Source organism: Chrysemys picta, chromosome 8 (genome assembly GCF_011386835.1).
Source record: "Chrysemys picta bellii isolate R12L10 chromosome 8, ASM1138683v2, whole genome shotgun sequence".
Taxonomy (NCBI): Eukaryota; Metazoa; Chordata; order Testudines; family Emydidae; genus Chrysemys; species Chrysemys picta.
The window spans coordinates 89308539-89326053 of NC_088798.1; the positions used below are offsets into that span (position 1 = coordinate 89308539).

The 17515-nt window shown below is 49.6% G+C and overlaps 1 protein-coding gene across 16 annotated transcripts in view; it reads left to right on the forward strand.

Annotated features, from left to right (window-relative positions):
• Positions 1-12655: 12655 nt before the first annotated feature.
• The window catches only part of SH3TC2 (SH3 domain and tetratricopeptide repeats 2), a 30847-nt gene continuing 25987 nt past the window's right edge, over positions 12656-17515 (forward strand). For 11 of the 16 annotated variants that reach the window (XR_010589878.1, XM_024100206.3, XM_024100207.3 and 8 more), the window contains exon 1: positions 14257-17073. Coding sequence is in view for 9 of the 16 variants with exons in the window: in XM_024100206.3 (XP_023955974.2) it covers positions 17019-17073 (55 nt within the window). In the remaining 7 variants the exon portion in view is untranslated. Of the gene's footprint in view, positions 13552-14256; positions 17074-17515 lie in introns of those variants that run through there. The other 5 variants (XM_024100209.3, XM_065554941.1, XM_042850828.2 and 2 more) reach the window with 3 other exon arrangements.

Here is a 17515-nt window from a genome sequence, read left to right on the forward strand (position 1 = left end):
GTGATGCTGGGCAAATCTTTTAAACCCAACTTCTCACAAGTGGCCACTGCTTGTGTTCCTCATTTTTTTTTTTTGGTGCCTGACTTGAGACCCTGTGGTCTGATTTACTGAAGTCCTGAGCAATCAGCTGTAAGTGAAATAAATGTGAGCTGTGCTCTGAACATGCAATGTGCTATGAAAATACTACATACTCTGAGGCTCTAGCTGTCTCAGGTTGGACTCCCAAAACTACTAGACACTTAATAAATGTTGGCCTTAATCTTTCTGTGCCTCAGTTCCCTACCTGTGAAATGGGGATAATAGCACCCCCTCATCTTACAGGGTTGCTATGAAGATAAATCCATTCATGTCTGTAAAGCACCCAGATTCTACAGTGCTAATTGCTATAGGAAAGCCAGGGAGGAAATTAATAACCAAGTATTCAGTGCAGTATTTGATGGTATGCAGTAAATATGACATTGGGCCACACGTTGAATGATGGGAATAAAAAGAAATATTGAATAACTACCCATTCAGTGAGCACCATCCACCTGGTGCACTAAATGAGGCAGGGGCCCTTTGGAACAAATTGTATTTGATCACAAGAGGGCTGAATGAAGGCTGCACAGGTAGCTTTAATTCTGGCATTTCCTAACGTCTGAATGCTTGACTTGGCAACCTTAACGTCCCTTTTCACATAGCTTTGTTTTGTATATAGCTGTGGTGAGAGAAAGGGGGCAGCTGCTAGAGTGTTTTCCACAAGGGCCCCTTCCTCAGCTTTGGAACTGTCTCCCTCACCCCTTCCATACTAGCCCATGTCTATTGCCTTTCAGGATACACTGCAAGGCCCGGGCTGTTTGCGTTCCCTAGTGGTGTGGGAGTGGGAAGGCTTTTTGTGGGAGATACATGTTTTGCTGCTGCGTTGTCATAGGTTGTTGGGAAGGGGCAAGGGTGCCAGGAGTTGTCAGGGACAGGAACTCCTTAATAGAAGTGTGTGCAAGTCTAAACACCATCAATCTGAGGCCCTTGGTGACATCTGTGCAGCCCCATTGCCTTCAGTGCAGGAGTGAACTAAATTGCTAAGGAGAAAAGTCCTGACCTGTTAGAATTTAATGCAGAAACTCTGGTTGTAAGTCAGTTGGAAAACGAGTGATGTCCTGATGTTGCTCTCTAGTGTATGTCCAGAGTCACTGCCTGTGAAGTATTCAAGATGTAACTGAGATCAGAAACTGGCCCTTGGAGTCCATAGATAAGCTGGCAATCAGGACAAAGGGGGGTAAATGTCTGAGATGCTCTGGTTTAGTGGAGAGACCAGGAGCATAGGCAGCTAGGGTAGAAGTGGACAGAACATTCAGTGCTTCAGCCAGCATAAATCCCTACTTCCAACTGCAGCACCCACAAGTCATTTGCCAGTGGTCGGGCTCTGTTCCAGTCTACGCAGCCACATGACAGCCCTTCCTGGCATTTCCCAGTGCCGAGAGGAGGAGACACAGAGAGACAGGGGCAGATGTTCCCTGGGCTGAGTGCATTACAATGATAATCAAATGATAGGTTCTTTTCAAGCAAACTCACATTTTCAGACATTAATTTTAGCACTGTCCAACTGTTTGGGGGGGGAAAAAACGACTCAAACTGTCTGGAATGGTTGTGGGCTGGCCCTGCTCCAAGCAACGCTGGAGTGCAGTTTTGCTCAGCTCTTTATGAGCATCCTGCAACACAGATGATACATATGTGACTAAAGGGACAGCGCTTCTGAAGCGATTTGCCTCCATGCATGGAATTCAAATCACAGAAGGAACTAGAGGGCTTTTGAAATTGACTAGCTGCCTTACCACCCAATAAACATGCCAACATCCCACCAGGACAGCCGGGGAGACCTGCCTTGCCATGTGAGAATTTCTGTCCCTCCACTTCTCCCTATCTAAGCTGTGGATAATAATACAGACCCACCCAACAGGGGAATTGGGAGGCTTAATTAGATGGGTGACTTTAATAGGATTGCCTGGGGGGAAACTGAGAGCACAAAGCTGCAAATAATTCACCTCTCAGTGTCTAGTTTTCATCAACCTTCCTGGTAGAGTTAATAGCCTTGCCCTGGACCAATCCCTAGGGTTGCCCACTGTATGATCAGCATTTCAGAAGGGCCAGGCTGAGAGCTCAGATAAGTCCCTGAGAAAGGAATAAACCCGTTACAGGGACAAATAGCCACTTGTGTTGAATAGAGAGAATGGTACAGACAATTAACCATGCTAAAGACTCGGGGCTAAGTCACTCCTGGGGTAACTGCACTGAACCCAATGGAGTGGCACCGCGGATTCACAGGAGGCCCTACAGCTGTTGAACCAAGACATTTCTGGAGTCTTGCTCCAAACGCTCTGACAGCACAGGCTTCTGGGAGCAGTGTCGCTCCCAGGAGCAGCAGAATGCCAGGACCTGCTTTGAGGCTAGGATTCCTTAGTAGTTCCATAGGGCTTGATACCATAGGTCAGACACTTTGGGCTTGAGTTTTCACTACTTGTGTGTGTGCAACTTACACATGCATGTACCTGTAGGTTCATGACACCTACACCACACCACAGTCTAAGTGGACAATTTACTGTGCAAAAAAATGTGCATGTGCAAAGTTACCCACACTGCCTTGTGAAAGCCAGGCTCTGAAGCAGAACAGTTCTGGGGTCGGATCGACCGTCTGATGTAAAGCAGCATCAGGGAACTGAAGTCAGTGGGGCTCTGCTGATTTATAGCAACGGAGGTTCTGCCCGCTGAAGTATCTGACCTGCTTTCAAGAGTCCTGCTGTGTACCAGGCCATTAAGGTCACAGAAGTTGACTTTGGTTTTTCATTTTCCCTTTCAACTTTCCCTGCAGCAATGAGGATTGATTGAAAGAGCAAGCACCCATGAGGTCAGGATCCCAATACGTGATCAATGGATGGTCCTACCAACCATGAGAGTTTCTTGTAAAACAACCTCAGAGCTTCCTCCCTTCATGGAGGCTTGTTGGCTCTTCTCCCTCAACTTTCCCAGACCCCCCTAGGGGATAACACAGTAAGAGCAATTTAGCCTGGGCAAACATTTCTTCTGTCTTGTTGCTGGAATGGCTTTATCACAGGTCGGTGTTTTTCCTTCTATTCCTCACATTGTTTCACTGGGAACTCAAACTCAAAGTGGTTCCTGCAATTCTGGGGGTGAAAATCAGTTCTGAATGTGAGGAACAACCAGCACGAGCCAAGTGTGGGACTGGCAGGCACTGCATGTGCTTTCCTCCCCTCCCACCAGCTCTGCCAACCTCAGTAGTGGCCTGCCCATGCCCCCTGCTATTCTAGTCCTTCCTTTCCCTCCTCACCTCTTATACTCCCAGCCAGGGCACCTCAGTCCTGATCTGCAGCCTCCGCTGCTCCTGTTGATCTAGTTCAGGTACTCCCACAGATCTGTCAATAACCCTCAGTCATGACTCGCAATATCCTCTCTTATTCCCAATTTAGGCACCTTGTGACACTGTTTGATAGTTCTGGGATATGGGCATAATCATATGTAGGCAGCAGGACTAAACTCATTTACTCTTTTGTTTTAAGGCAGGAGTTGAACTCAGGCCTCCCGAGCTGAATGGCCAATGCAGGAGAATTAAGATCATTGCATTTCAGTTGCTGGACAGAATTATGTAGTCAGCAAAATCAAATTTCCTTCTAGAATTCTAGTAACTTGACCTGAGTGATTCATGTACAAAGAATACTTTATTCAGCTAAAGTTGCCTCTTTTTCTGCCAGAGGAATGACCACAAATGTATGGAGATTTTGTCAAAATGATTGGTTAGTCAAAATCATTCAATGATTTGTTTTCATAAATGTCCTTTTCCAGGTGGTTTGATATTCTAAATTTGAAATCTGAGCTGTCTCTCTTAGATGTGATTGGTCGTATAAGTCATGTGGTATTGTTTATGCTCTCTGATTGACTGAGCATAACCCTTAACATCACATTTTTTGGTGTTAATGTGCACAGAGAAATCAAACTTAATATTTCTTTCTTGTTATTATTTGAGCATGAGATTTAAAATTCACTTAACACTATTAAACTTCAACTACATTAAGTTGCAATTTTTGGGGGAAAATTTTAGTCCAAAGATGGACAAAATTGGAAATTTTTGTAAAAACAGGTTTTTGTCAAAAATGTCCGTTTTTTGGATTAGACTGAAAAATGAGATTTTTTTGTTTGTTTTGATTTTAAGTTTAGCATTTTTCTCCCCTGCCACTCCTTCCACCCATAGTGCAATAGCAAAAAATTTTTAAAAAAGGGGTAAAAAGGGGAGGCAGGCATGGGGGAAAGGTAAATGGATGGGGGAAGGGAGAAAAAAAAGAAAAATTAGGCATTTTGAAAATGAACATTTTTGATAATTTCATAAAAAATTTCCTATAAAAATTGTTCCTATTTGAAACCCACAGGATGAAAATGAATGACATTTCTGGCAATATTTCTTCCAATTTTTTGACAAAATTTGAACAAATCTTTGCAGAAAAATCTGGTGCAGTGTTTGCCTATTGTGTTACCAGCCGGCAGTGCCTTTAAAGCAGAGACATAAAAACAACAGACCCTGGGGAAAGGAGTTGGACTTTTACTGGTCACTCTTACATCATGGCACGGAAAATGATTTTGGGGAGTTACCAGCAAACACTTTCTAGTACGTGTTTGCGGCAGGCATCACCTAGTTGAACTGGGACATCCACTAAGGACAAATGTTCTCTGAGTCTAGGCCAGTGCCTCTCAACTTTTCCAGACTACTGTCTCCCTTTCAGGAGTCTGATTTGTCTTGCACACCCCAAGTTTCACCTCACCTAAACTACTTGCTTACAAAATCAGACCTAAACTTACAAAAGTGTCACAGCACACTGTTACTGAACAATGGTTTACTTTCTCATTTTTGCCATATAATTATAAAATAAATCAATTGGAATATAAATATTGTACTTAGATTTCAGTGTATAGTCTATAAAGCAGTATAAACAAGTCATTCTCTGTATGAAATGTTAGTTTGTACTGAGTTTGCTAGTATGTTTTATGTAGCCTGTTGTAAAACTACGTAAATATCTAGCTGAGTTGATGTATCCCATGGAAGACCCATACACATACCCCTAGTTGAGAACCACTGCTCTAGGGGTTAATCAGAGACCAAAATCATTTCACTTGGGCCACGGCCAGGTGCCCTGAGATGAAAGCTGAGAATGCTACTTCACTATGTCACAAGCCTTTCCCTGAATTTGACTCTTTTTTTTGTTTTGTTTTCATTTTTTCTTACAGCTGCAAGGATCTGAACGTCCTGACCCTAATCTCACAGTATTTTCCCCACTGACACGTATATCACGAAGTACAAAGCTGTTTACTGGGAGGCCTGTGGCTGGCTGGTTAACTGGTTAACTGGACTTAGTGTATTATTACAACTCTTGTTTGGACTTGGAATGATCACAGTGAGGGAACGGGTCTTCATTATTAAAGGAAAGGAATGTGAGCTGGGGCTCCTGGGTTCTGGTCCTGACTCTCACTGACTGGGTGTGTGATCTTGGGCAAGTCCCTCTGCCTCTCAGTGGCTGTTCCCCTAGATCTAGCTGAATTCCTGTGTGTGAAGCACGGCAAGATCCTTGGTAGGAAGGCAACAGAGAAGGGCAGTGGGTTAGATTGCTATCTGGAATCTCACTATGAGCAGAAATTTGAAATAGGGTTGCCAACCCTCCAGGATTGTCCTGGAGTCTTCAGGAATTAAAGATTAAAAAATTGTCATCTGATGAAATGTCCAGGAATACATCCAACTCTAGTTGGCAACCCTAGTTTGAAAGTATGTGGTCCCCTCTCCATTCCAGAAACGCCAATCTCTCCCTGTGGGTAGCTGTGTGTCTCTGCGGTAGCTGCACACTGTCAGCTCATAGTCAGAGCCCTGGCTCATCCTTGGGGCAGGGCTTGTTCTGTATTGTGCTGCACTCTGCTTTTCCCTCTTGTGGTCCAGGCCAGCCCCCAGCCCAGCTCTAACATGCTAATTTCTATGGTCTCTGGGGATGCCGTGAAAGAGGCATGTAGCCAAGTGCTATCCTGACTTGGTCTCTGCTGAGACCTGAGATGTTTCTGGCACAGTAGCTGCTGCCACCTACTGGCTGTAACAGTTAACGCCTCATAGAACAGAATACCATTTGCACTTGACATTTTTCATCTTCGGAACAGCTTTACAAATACTAACAAAAGAAGCTTCACACACCCCTGGGTGGCCGGGGACTATTGTTATCTGTGTTCTGCAGACGGGGAAACTGTGGGAGGGGGCAAAGTGAGTTGCACAAGGCCAGAGTGGAAGTCACAGCCCAGAACTCAGGAGCTCCCGGTGCCTAGCCTGATGTTCAGACAAGTCAATCACCTGGAAGGCTGCCTGCCTAGCTAGTGCTGCTCTCCAGGTTCAGGTCTCCGTGTGTGAAATTACATCTAACAGCTGACTGGACTACCAGCAAGAACCTTCACAGTGTCCCTCGCAGTGTCCCCTGCCTCTAAGGGCTGTTTGATGGGCTGTGGCCACGTGACTTGTGCTGGGTCCCAGTCCAGTTTATAGGGAATAAAGAGCCATCTCAAGAAATCCATCCCCTCAATTGCCCCTGTGTTGGCAGCCTCAGCAGAGGCGAGCGGTGGGGACTCCTCCCCTCTCAGCTGTGGAGGCAGTCCATCCACGTCAGGGTTCAGACACATCAGCACTACCTGCCTCTGCCCAAGCCGTACCTTCTTTGGGGATCTAAACAGGGGGCTTCAGGCTCTTGCACAGTCAATCTGGGAATGCCAGACAATGCTAAATTCACCTGGATAATTTAAGGGGAAATTTAAAGGATCTCTAGCAAAGACCCTTTGCTTAGTTCCCCGAATCAATGAGAAGTTATGCAAAAAAGGGCTGTGCTCCAAAACTCATTAATGTCCTTTATTGTGCATAGCAGAACTGGAAACTGCAATCAAAGGCTCTTCTGAGGTTGTTTATTAGTTTTGCAGATAACAGTGGCCAAGTGCCGGCTGTGGGGCTGTGATACTGCAGAGTACAGGCTCCTCTGACATTCCAGAGGTAGAGGAGGAAGGGGAACTGGCTTTTTTTTTTTTTTTTGTCTGACAGACTGTAACAATGGTGTTTTTGATTGCCTGCCAGTGGATCTGGGCAGTGGGGCTGAGCTGAAGGTTTAGCAGACTAGTTTAATGAGGTTTGTCCATGTCCCTTATCAGAGTTCCTGTCAAGGTTTCTGCCGGGAGCTTCCTCCTGCCAGGTGCAACAAGCAGCAAGAAGTTACCCTTCGGCCTGGTTCATTGTAGTCAGCTGGCCAGCCCCTCCCCCACATGTAGCAGGAGCTCCTCCTCACTACCGTGCATGCGTGGCTGTTGTGGTCTAGGATGTTCCTCTACCTCTCTATTCGGGGCACGCTGTGCTTCCAGGCAGCGATCAACATGGTGCACAGAAGCCTTTGGCTGGGATTGGAGAACAAGGAAACAAAATCCGGATGGGGCCATAACATTTGGGATGCACGGCCTGTCTGCTAGGAATCCATCCAGGCTAGGGAATACAGAGATCTAAATGCAGGGTGTGGCCGGTGAGTGAACTCTGACACTGAGTGTCATCAGGCCCCTCCCCCGCATTGTGACCACTTGGACCCATCTCCCCTGCCATTCACCCTCACCCAGCCCCAACTCCCATCTGTGACCCATCTCCCCAGCCATTCAGCATCACTCAGATCACACCTCTAGTCTCTCATCATGCAGCCCTATGGTTAGCGCAGCAGTTACTCACATGGGAAAGTGATGTTGGCAAAGTACCTGGGTATTTTGGCTGCCTTTAAAGTGGGGAGTGTTTTGTCGTTTTTGAAAAAAGCATCACTGAATCTCTCTGGTTCCTTTTATTCTTCATTTGAAACCCCCCCTCTCCCCCCCACTTTCCATCTTTTCTCTTTAAACAAGGAGAGCCAGCAGATGTTCCCAGCCTGCTCTCGGCAAACCATCAGGCCCACAGAGTAGTTTGGGAATCTGTGTCCCACAGGAAACCAGCTGGGAGTTGCCACTTTCTTAGGTCTGTAGCCCAAATGTGCTCCGAGGGGTGACTTTTTGAGCCTTTACCTCAGGTGGCTTCTTGTTTCCATTTTACAGTGAATCTAACACTCATGAAAGGTTCCGTATCGCCAGGTCTGGAAACCACAGTCCCCTCTCTGCAGAGTATCATGGGCAACATGGACAAAAGCATCTTCTGCAGCCTCCACCTTGGTCTTGAAAGTTCACCTTTAAGGGAGAGAAGGCAGATCACTCTTCCTGATCCATTCACTCTTTGACCTTTTTGCATAGACTGACAGCAGGGGGCTTTTTGTGGTGATGGCTTTTGTGACAAGAATGCCTGCCTACCAGGGCCCGAACTGAGCCTCCCAACTCATTTCACACCATCTGAAGTAGACTGGTAAGAATGAATGGAGGTGATGGGGAGACTCTGGACCTCTCACTTGTTCTGTCCTTGGAGGGTGCAGAGGTGTCACATGAGGAGTCTCTGCTCCATTGCAGAAGAGTCAGTGGCAACCAGCATAGTGTCTGAGACTAACCTCTGCATGGACCCCAAGGCTGGGTAGAAATCTCTGAAGAGCGCAGTGTACACTTGCATGCTCTCACCCAGTTCCTGTGTGTCACGATCAGGGATGAAAGTAGAAACAGGGACTTACCGGTACGGGGCTGGATTGGGGCCAGCTCTGGCCCCCGGAAGGGGCGGGGCCTCAGGCGGAAGGGGCGGGGATGGGGGGGTCAGAGCCAGCCCCGGCCACCCTGTACCGGTAAGTGCCCTCCCCCTCCCCCGCCGGGGTAGCAGCAGCAGCCGGGGGCTCCGGCAGCAGTTTAAAGGGCCCAGGGCTCGGCCGCTGCTACCGCCCCGGGCCCTTTAAACCGCTGCCAGAGCCCCCGGCTGCCGTTGCTACCCCAGGACCCCTCTGCTTCTACTATCCCGGCCCTTTAAATAGCCCCGGAGTCCTGGGGTAGCGGCGGCGGGGCTCTGGCAGCCATTTAAAGGGCCCAGGGCAGTAGAGGCAGCGAGAGCCCTGGCCCTTTAAATAACTCCCAGAGCCCCACTGCTGCTACCCCAGCGCTCCAGCAGCTGGGCTCTGGCCGCTGCTGAGAGCCCCAGGCCCTTTAAATTGCCGCCTGGGGAAGCCGGGCCACCCCGGTACAGCGCACCGGCTCTTGCCAGTACGCCTACCGGGACGTACCGGCTTACTTTCATCTCTGGTCACTATGTTATCTGTGTGGCTTGGATTTGGTTCTTATTCAGGAACCTTAGGGAAGTCTTTGAAATTTGCCTCTTTCTGCCACAGAGTTGCTAGCAGCCCCTTCACACTCTTTATTATAACAGTGTCTGGGGACAGTCAGGGGAGAAGCATGTAGAGAGGCAGAAGGTAGCGTGTTGTACTGAGGATGATGGTACCAGGACTTTGTGAGCCAGCTTCTTGGCTCTGGTTAGCTGTGCTTAGGGCTGATGGAAACCATACATCACCTGGAGCTGGTGTCTGTTTTCCTCTGCACTAGCAGCAGTAAAGTCTCCTAGGGACCATTCCATAATCTGAGAACTGCTGGAGCGCAAGATGTTCTTGCAAGTCACAGGGGTAGAGGAAAGGGGCGGGGCAGAGCTGGCATAGAGCGGGCTACACCTATTTTATGCCACCCGGGGATTCCCCTACATCAGCTTTCATGAGCAAAGCCAAGCTGCTAGAATGGGGGCTGAGGATTGGTTCCCTATATATCCAGGAGCCCTATATATCCAAGAGAGGGCACATGATAAATGATAGTGACTTATAGCATAGGGAAGATGTCCATGTTATTTCCCCTCCATGGTTAGCCACATGGAATTATGGGCCTGATTCGGAACTGAGTTATCCTGGGGTATAAAACAACCAAGTGAGTAATGACGCTTAGGAACCATAGTGATCCTCACCTCAGAAGTACCCTGGATAGCTAACCAACCTCTGTGAAAACACGCTGTTATCACTCTTACTTCACTCTTCCTCCCACCTTGTTGGGCATTTCACCCATCTCTTGTGCCTTGTCTGTAAACTCTCGGAGCAGGGACTGTCTTTTGCTGTGGTTCTGGTACAATACCCAGCACAATGGAGCACTCTGAGGGTGACCAGATGTCCCGATTTTATAGGGACAGTCCTGATTTTTGGGTCTTTTTCTTATATAGGCTCCTATTACCCACCACCCTCTGTCCTGATTTTTCACACTTGCTGTCTGGTTACCCTAGACCTTCACCACTGTGAGCCTCTGGGCTCTACCACAGTCCAAAGAATAAATGACACATTTGCTTAGAAACAACATGTAGAACTAATCCTCACAACCACGTTATCACGGGGCAATGGGAAACGCTCTCACTTCCTTCTTCCTACTGCTTATCTGTGGCCTTCACTTTTGTCCCTGATTAGTCCGGAAACTCTTCTGGGCAGTGACTGTGTCTTTGTGTTTGAATCACCAGGGACACTCACAGTGTTAAATACAAGCGACCACAATAATATGAATTAATTAATAACCAAATGCATGTTTTCCCACGGAGCAACAGAGATCTATGCCGCAGCCTACACCACTCTCAGTCAGTTCCTAAGCCACCAATGCTGTCAGCCACTCTCCTGCATGGCTTTGTCTCCCGACTAATCAATTTAAATACAGCTGCAGCTACACCATTTGTTGCAACAATGTATCTTTTTGTGTGCGCTAAGCAGCTTCTGGCCACTAGAAACACAGCAGACCCACGTGGCCTAATTTTCAAAGGGCTGAGCATCTCTAGCTCCGACTGAAAACAATGAGAGCTGCACGGGGGGAGGCTACGTTCAGCATGTGGGAAAATTAGACACATGGAGTGCAGCTTAGTCCAGTTGCATAACTTTGAGTTGCTGGACGAATTGCGTAGCACTGTACAACAAGCAGCTTCAGTTGACTGCAGTTCATGCATATGAAAGGAGGTTAAGAAGCACGCATAAGGAAGAAGTGGATCAGTGAAATGTTCTTGATGCTGAGCTACATGTCTGAGGTACGAATGAAAAGAGGAGTCCGTAAAGGCAGGGCCAGCTGGCTCCATTTCAAGGCGTGGCCAAGGCACAGCTGCAGCTATGCGGCTGTAGCACCATGATGTAGATGCTCCTTACCTTGACAGAAGGGGTTTTTCCATCGGCGCAGGTAATCCGCCTGCCTGAGCGGCAGTGACTATGTCAACGGAAAAATTCTTTCATCAACCCAGCTGCAGCTACACCGGAGGTTAGGTTGGCTTAACTACATCTCTCAAGGGTGTGAATTTTTCAACCCCCCCGAGCCACATAGCTAGGTCAGTCTAAATGTTAAGTGTAGACCAGGGCTCAGTGATCTCCAGATACAGCATTGCTACCTACTGTTTCAGTCAGGCCCACCGACGGGGGTGGGTTGGGTGGGGAGAAAGGAGGCTGGGCCCGGGTGATTTAGAAGGACCCAGGGGACCCTGGCCCTTTTAAATCATCCGGGTGGGCCGCAGGGCTCCTAGGCGAGCTCAGGATGGTACCAGCAGTGGTGAAGGCAACTGGGCAGGCATGTGGAAGCCCTGGTCATGCCAGAAGAACCCATCCTGCCTAGCCCAGTGGCTTAGCCAGCTTTTAAGAGGAGGGGGAGCAAACCTAAAAAAGGCACCCCCCTTGGCTCCTCCTCTGGACACGCCCCCCCCCGGCTCCTCCTCCAGCTGCACCGCTGACCGCCCCTCCCCCCGCTCCTCCAGCCACCATGCTGCGGCGCCCACTGCCCCCCCATGGCTGCCGGCCGTGCTGTAGGTGGCCAGCCTGCGCTCCCCCCTTGTTCTCCGCCCGGCGGCCGCCTTTGGAAAGGCGCCGGTTTTAGGCAAAGGGGTGAGGGGAAGCGTCTGCTTCCCTTGCACCCCACTAGCTATGCTATTGGCCTAGCCAAACACATGCCCCAGCAAATGGGTTCCTCCCACCTTCCCTCCAGACAAGAAACAGGTTTTCCCCTTTGCTGCCCAACGTCCCAGGGCCTTTCTGGCCTTCTAGGTGCACCCAGGAGACAAGACCCACTCCTTGCCCCCTTAATGCCTGGTGCAATCAAGAAGCAGGTCCCCCCACCCCCAAGCTGCCTGATGTGCCAGAACTTGTTGGCAGCTTGCAGGGCATCAGAAGTTGCTGGATGGATGTGAGCTCTGGGCAGCCGGGTTTTTTCTTCCCTTTGGCGCTGTGTCCCAGTGACTTAGAATGCTAGGCCATAGAGGAAATGGCTGGGTCAGCCCACGTATAAAAGTAGTACCTAGTCCTTCTGCCGGAGGAGCTCAGTGCCTTGCTAACACTGACAGACTCCCCACACCCCCATTTTGCCCAGGGTCACATCGCAATAGGGCAACCACCCTTGTGGGATGAAAATAAGAGAAAACTGCAGGAAAGATAAGGGACAACCCGTTTTTTTGAAGGGACGTTTTAGAGAAACTCCATTCCCCTTTCCACTGCATGTATTTTTCTCTCCTGTACATTTCTATTGCCTGCAAGTATGTGATGCAATTGTGAGCTTCAATTTAACATTTAAAATGGTCAAGGGACGGCCCTTAAAATAAGGGATGGGTGGTCACCCTAAGGGACAAATCAATGAACTATGGGATGGGTGGTCACCCTAAGGGACAAATCAATGAACTATGGGACGGGTGGTCACCCTAAGGGACAAATCAATGAACTATGGGATGGGGGGTCACCCTACACAGCAAGTCAATGGCAGAACCAGAACTGCAGTCAGATCGCCTGACCGTAGTGCTGTGCATAAAACCTCTAGACTATGAGAAACCTCCAGTGTGCTGTCCCAGCATAAGAGTCCTCTCCCCTACCCTCTTGGCAGCTTTCAGACTGGGGCCCGAGTCTCTCCTCATCCCCTTCCAGTCCAAGCCATCTTGCCTGGGGTTGTCTCTGTTGCCGCCTGCTGTAGGGCCTGATGACAGAGGAGAGCTTTTCCACTCAGAGTTGATATTTAACCAGCATTAAAACGTCTCAATTTCAAGGGCACAGAGGGGAGTCGGAGGCAGGAGAGCAGGGCAGGTAGCCAGGCCGGAATAGCTTGTTTAGTCAAAACAACAGCTCAAGAACAAGACGGACAGGCTGCTGGTCCAGCCTGGACTGATGCTAATCTGGCTCAAAACAACTCCAACCTGTTTTCCCAGCCCCTTGTGGATTTACTTGCTGGAAACCCAGCTCTGAGGTAGCTTTGGTGCTTCCCTTCTGTGAGCCAGGAATCCGAAAGCGCTGAGCTGTTTACAGCACAGCTCCTGGGTAACTCATTGACCTCAGCATTCAGCAGCACTGCTGGGAAACAGAGGTCCCCTGGATGATAAGCTGCTCTCACAAGAAATTCTTTTCCTTGTGCGAGGGAGTGGCTGTGCTGTGCCTGCTTGCCTGGCTCATAAACACACACACAGCAGTGCTGCTATCCTCAGGCACAAGGGTGCCCACGCAGTCCCTCTGGGGCACTTCCTGAAGGGTCTGACCTGCACAGACACCTAGGGAGAATGCTGGGGAGCAGTGCGACCTTGCGCCGATGAAGAATCAGGTCAGTACAGCCGCTCGCTGTGCTGGGCAGTTGCATTTGCCTTCTGTGGCAATCTGCCTGTCCCGCTGCAATGCCTTTTGCCTACCTGTGAGATTTCTCAGCTGAGTAAACATAGCTGGGAGGCAGGGTTTGCAGGCATTTCAAACAGCCCTGTGAATGGTACACAGCCACATGCAGCCCGGCGGAGGCGCTGGGGAAATGGAGCTGGGATTTTCAGTCCCAACTGAGTTAGGCGCTCAGATACCTTGGTGATGGGCATGGCCTAAGAGCCGGAGCAGAACAGACTAGTTTGGTTTCTAAGGGGACTCAGAGTTCACAGGTCTAATGAGCAGGGAAACGTAGAACAGAGCTGGCAGCCTTTCAGGTTTTACTGAAGTGAATGTAGTGTTGGTGAAAGGTGCTATTGTGACAGCCTTGGAGACCGAAGCCTGCTGTGTTATTACCACAGTACAGGCAAAGCCTGGGCAATAGGCAATCGCAGGGCAAGGTCCCCACCCCATGGCTTAGTGCGCCCCACTGACGCTGACCTGGAGAATAGCCTTAAGGGAGGGCTGGGAAGTGAGTCTCTGTGGTTCACTCAGAACATGGCTTCCTTCCAGAGACTGCCAAGCAGGGGGCAGCTAGTGCCAGTTGTGCTGCAGGGTTCGGGTAGGGACCCCTCTCCCATGAGGAGTTGGGAGTGGAGACCGCTCACGCCTTTCACAGGGCTGGCTGTTCACCTAAACCAGGTGAGGCTCCTCCTCAAACCAGTGGCGTCCAAAGCCAGGGGCTGCGTGTGAAACTATTTGCTTAGTCACTAGAATGAGGCTTTTTCACCGAGCTTGGGGCCAGATTTCCAAGTGCTCAGTGGGCGGGGGCTGGAGAGGTAGGAAATGAGGGAAGTGCTTTGCTGGGTGCCAAGTTCTTTGGAAAATTTGTTCCCAGCACAGCAGCACCTGTCTGGGAGGGATTACCCCTCTCCCCCCACCCCCAACCCCCTGCTTTCGCAGGGACAGTTGAAATCACCTGAATCTGAATTTCACCACTGGCTCCTGGATCTTTATACTGGGAGGCCAAATACCCCCTAACTTAGGGGTTTTCAAAATCTGGAGCTAAACTTTGTGAGTTGAGCCCATTTCCAGTGTCTCTTATGTTACAGCCAGGAACATGCTCCTTTGGTCTGGAGGGACCAATGGGGCAATACTAGGGAATCCAGCATGGTTGCTTTCCAGCCCACTTTCTGTCTGCTCCCCTCAGCTGCACAACTTTGCAGAGAGACTAGGAAAACAGGGCTTGTTTGTCCTGTACAAACAAAGCCAGGAAGAGGAAGTTGCAGCACGTCTGGAAGGTTGCAAAGAAGGCGAGTCACAACAAGATGTTGGTGAGAGTATGGGTCCCGGGGCAGGGATGGCTAAACCGAAGCTAGGCAGTGGTGGAGGATAGGAGTAGAACTGGGCAGAGAAAGAGAATTGCACGTGGCAGAGGATTTGATAGTTCAAAATTTGGGTTTTGTTCTGAATAGGAATGAAAACATTGAAATTCTCCCCAAAAGGGCCTGGAACCCTGGCTCCCCTCGAGGCCACAGACCTTGGAAGCCCTGGGGTCCCTGGCTTTGAATAGATCTTGATAGTGGCCTGCCCTGGTGCCCTGGAGTCTCTGACTCTCAGACAGATTGCCTGGTGGGCTGTCCCTGAAAGCCTGGAGTCCCCAGCAGCTCTCCAGGTGGGCTGACATGGAGCTGGGTGGGTGAGCTGGCAGGATGCTTGGGGTCCCATCCGAACTTTGTCAAAATCAAATTGTCTCCGCAAAGACGATTCAGTTTTGCTGAATCAGCAAATTCTGATGGCTACAATGTTTCACTGGAATTGGTTGGACCAGCTCTAGTTAGGAGTACTCGGCGCTGGGGGCTAACTGGGCTAAATGCACTGATACCCAAGGCGGCAGTACCAACTTGGCCAAGGAGCAATTCCCTGTAGGATACAGACACTGCCATGCATGCTTAAATGGACTAGGCTGAGCCACACTGCCTCCTTCTGTCCCAGTCATTAGTATTATTTATATTATTGTCGTCCCTAGGAGGTGCAGTCATGGCCCGGGAGGACTACACCGTGCTAGGTGCTGTCCATCACTCTGTCATGCTGCTGCTTCTTGGGGAGAAGTACAAGCCACTGTCTGGCCTGGCTTAGTAGTGTTCTAAGTTGAGGAAACACTTTCTAAATCAGCACTTGTTCCTTTAATTCTCTCTTTGGCTTATTGTTCCCTTTGGCCGTGCCCTGCAACACAGCAGGAAGGGTGTGATATACACAGTTACTTTGGGTAGGCACAGCACTACTAATTTAGACTAGTCATGTCCTCAGCCGATGATGCTACAGATGAAAACCAAAGCAAGTTATCCTGGGTAGGTTTATGACCATTCAGTTCCTGGTTTAACCCCCCTATTCCTACCAAGAGCACTGTCCATGCCATCTTTCCATCCCCTGGGCACTTTTGGAGGTTGTCCGATAGGCTGAGGCTAAATTGCACCCTGGCTATAGAGATTCTGCTGGCATCTGCCACTCTGAATGTGCCTACCTATTGGGGGGAACGCCATGGAGCTTGCAGTGACACCTGGCACTCTGAGTCTGGGGGTGGGAAAGGACCTTTCAGGCCAATGTGTTGCTCTTCAGTGACCTGAGCCATGAGTTTAAGACCTCTCCCTGTGCAATTAGGCTGTATTTGCATTTATAATGCATCTCAAAGATAGGCCTGTGACAAGAATTAAGGACTGGGCAATAAGAGTTTAATGCCTGGCTCTGCCATGAACTCTGTGTGACCTTGGGCGAATCATTTTCCTCTTTGGGCCTCAGTTTCCCCATCTGTGGAATGGGGAGAATAATACTTTCCTAATCCACACGGCGGTTGTGAGGCTTAATTCATCAAAGGTTGCAAAGTGATCCCCGGATGGAGGATGCTAGAGAAGCCACAGCAATATTATTACTGCAGGTGAGAGGTGCTTGTGAAAGAGTCAGATGCAGGGTTGGCTTTTGCAGGCAGGGATGGAGGGGAATTCAGTGTCAGTGCAGAGAGGGTGTATGTCTAAGATGAGGCAGGACAGCAGAAGAGGGGGGTCCAGATGACTTCCAGGAGAACCCCAACCAAAGCCTACATGTGGATTTCTTCCACCACTCGCTGAAGCCTGGAATGCCAGGAATGTACTGCATGGCATTCAAGATATGATCTGAAAAGACAGAGAGAGAAACGAACCCACTGGAATCACAGAGCTGACAGTGGGCAGCCGCAGCCGCACCGGCCTGGGAGACGGGCCCAGCCCCACCCCCCGCCTCGCAGATGCCCAGCAGCCATCAAAAGATGCATTGTGCATTGAGAGTCTGAGTCCCAGTGCCAGTGGGGACGGAGCGCCATTGCAGGGCTGGGTAGCACCGGACTCACCCCAAGGCCGTGAGAAGGGACGACCTGCCGGCCTCGGGCCTGGGTGGGATGGTGGACACATGGGCTGCTGCTTTGGTGCCCCTTTGCAAAGGGATCTTTCATTATGGTGCACAGGTAAGCTGTCTGTAAGGATATCAGCCCCCTGCATTCTTCTAGCTACTGTACAATGCTGAGCTGTGAGTCTTTTAGCCTTATATCTCACAGCTCTGCCAGACTTGCCGGGAAAGGTCCTCGTGTTCAGGTCTGGCTCTGTCAGACTGCTCACCCATGCACAGGGATAGCTGCTGTTCTCTCTCTTTCCCTCCCTTTCTCTTACCACTGGCTTGCCGGTGCTTCTGCCTTTGACATGCAGTGAGAGCATTCTGCAGAAACCAGCTGTGTCATCAGGGAGGGGAAGGAAGGAGTCATTCAGTTTGCTTGTGCGGAACTTTCTTCCAGGTTTCCCTGAGAAACCTTCAGCAATCCTTTGCCTCTACTTCTGCCTCCTGACTGATGGCTCCTTGGGGCAATAGTAGGGCTTGCAGACAGCATCATCTCATGGTGTTTGCCTTTTTAA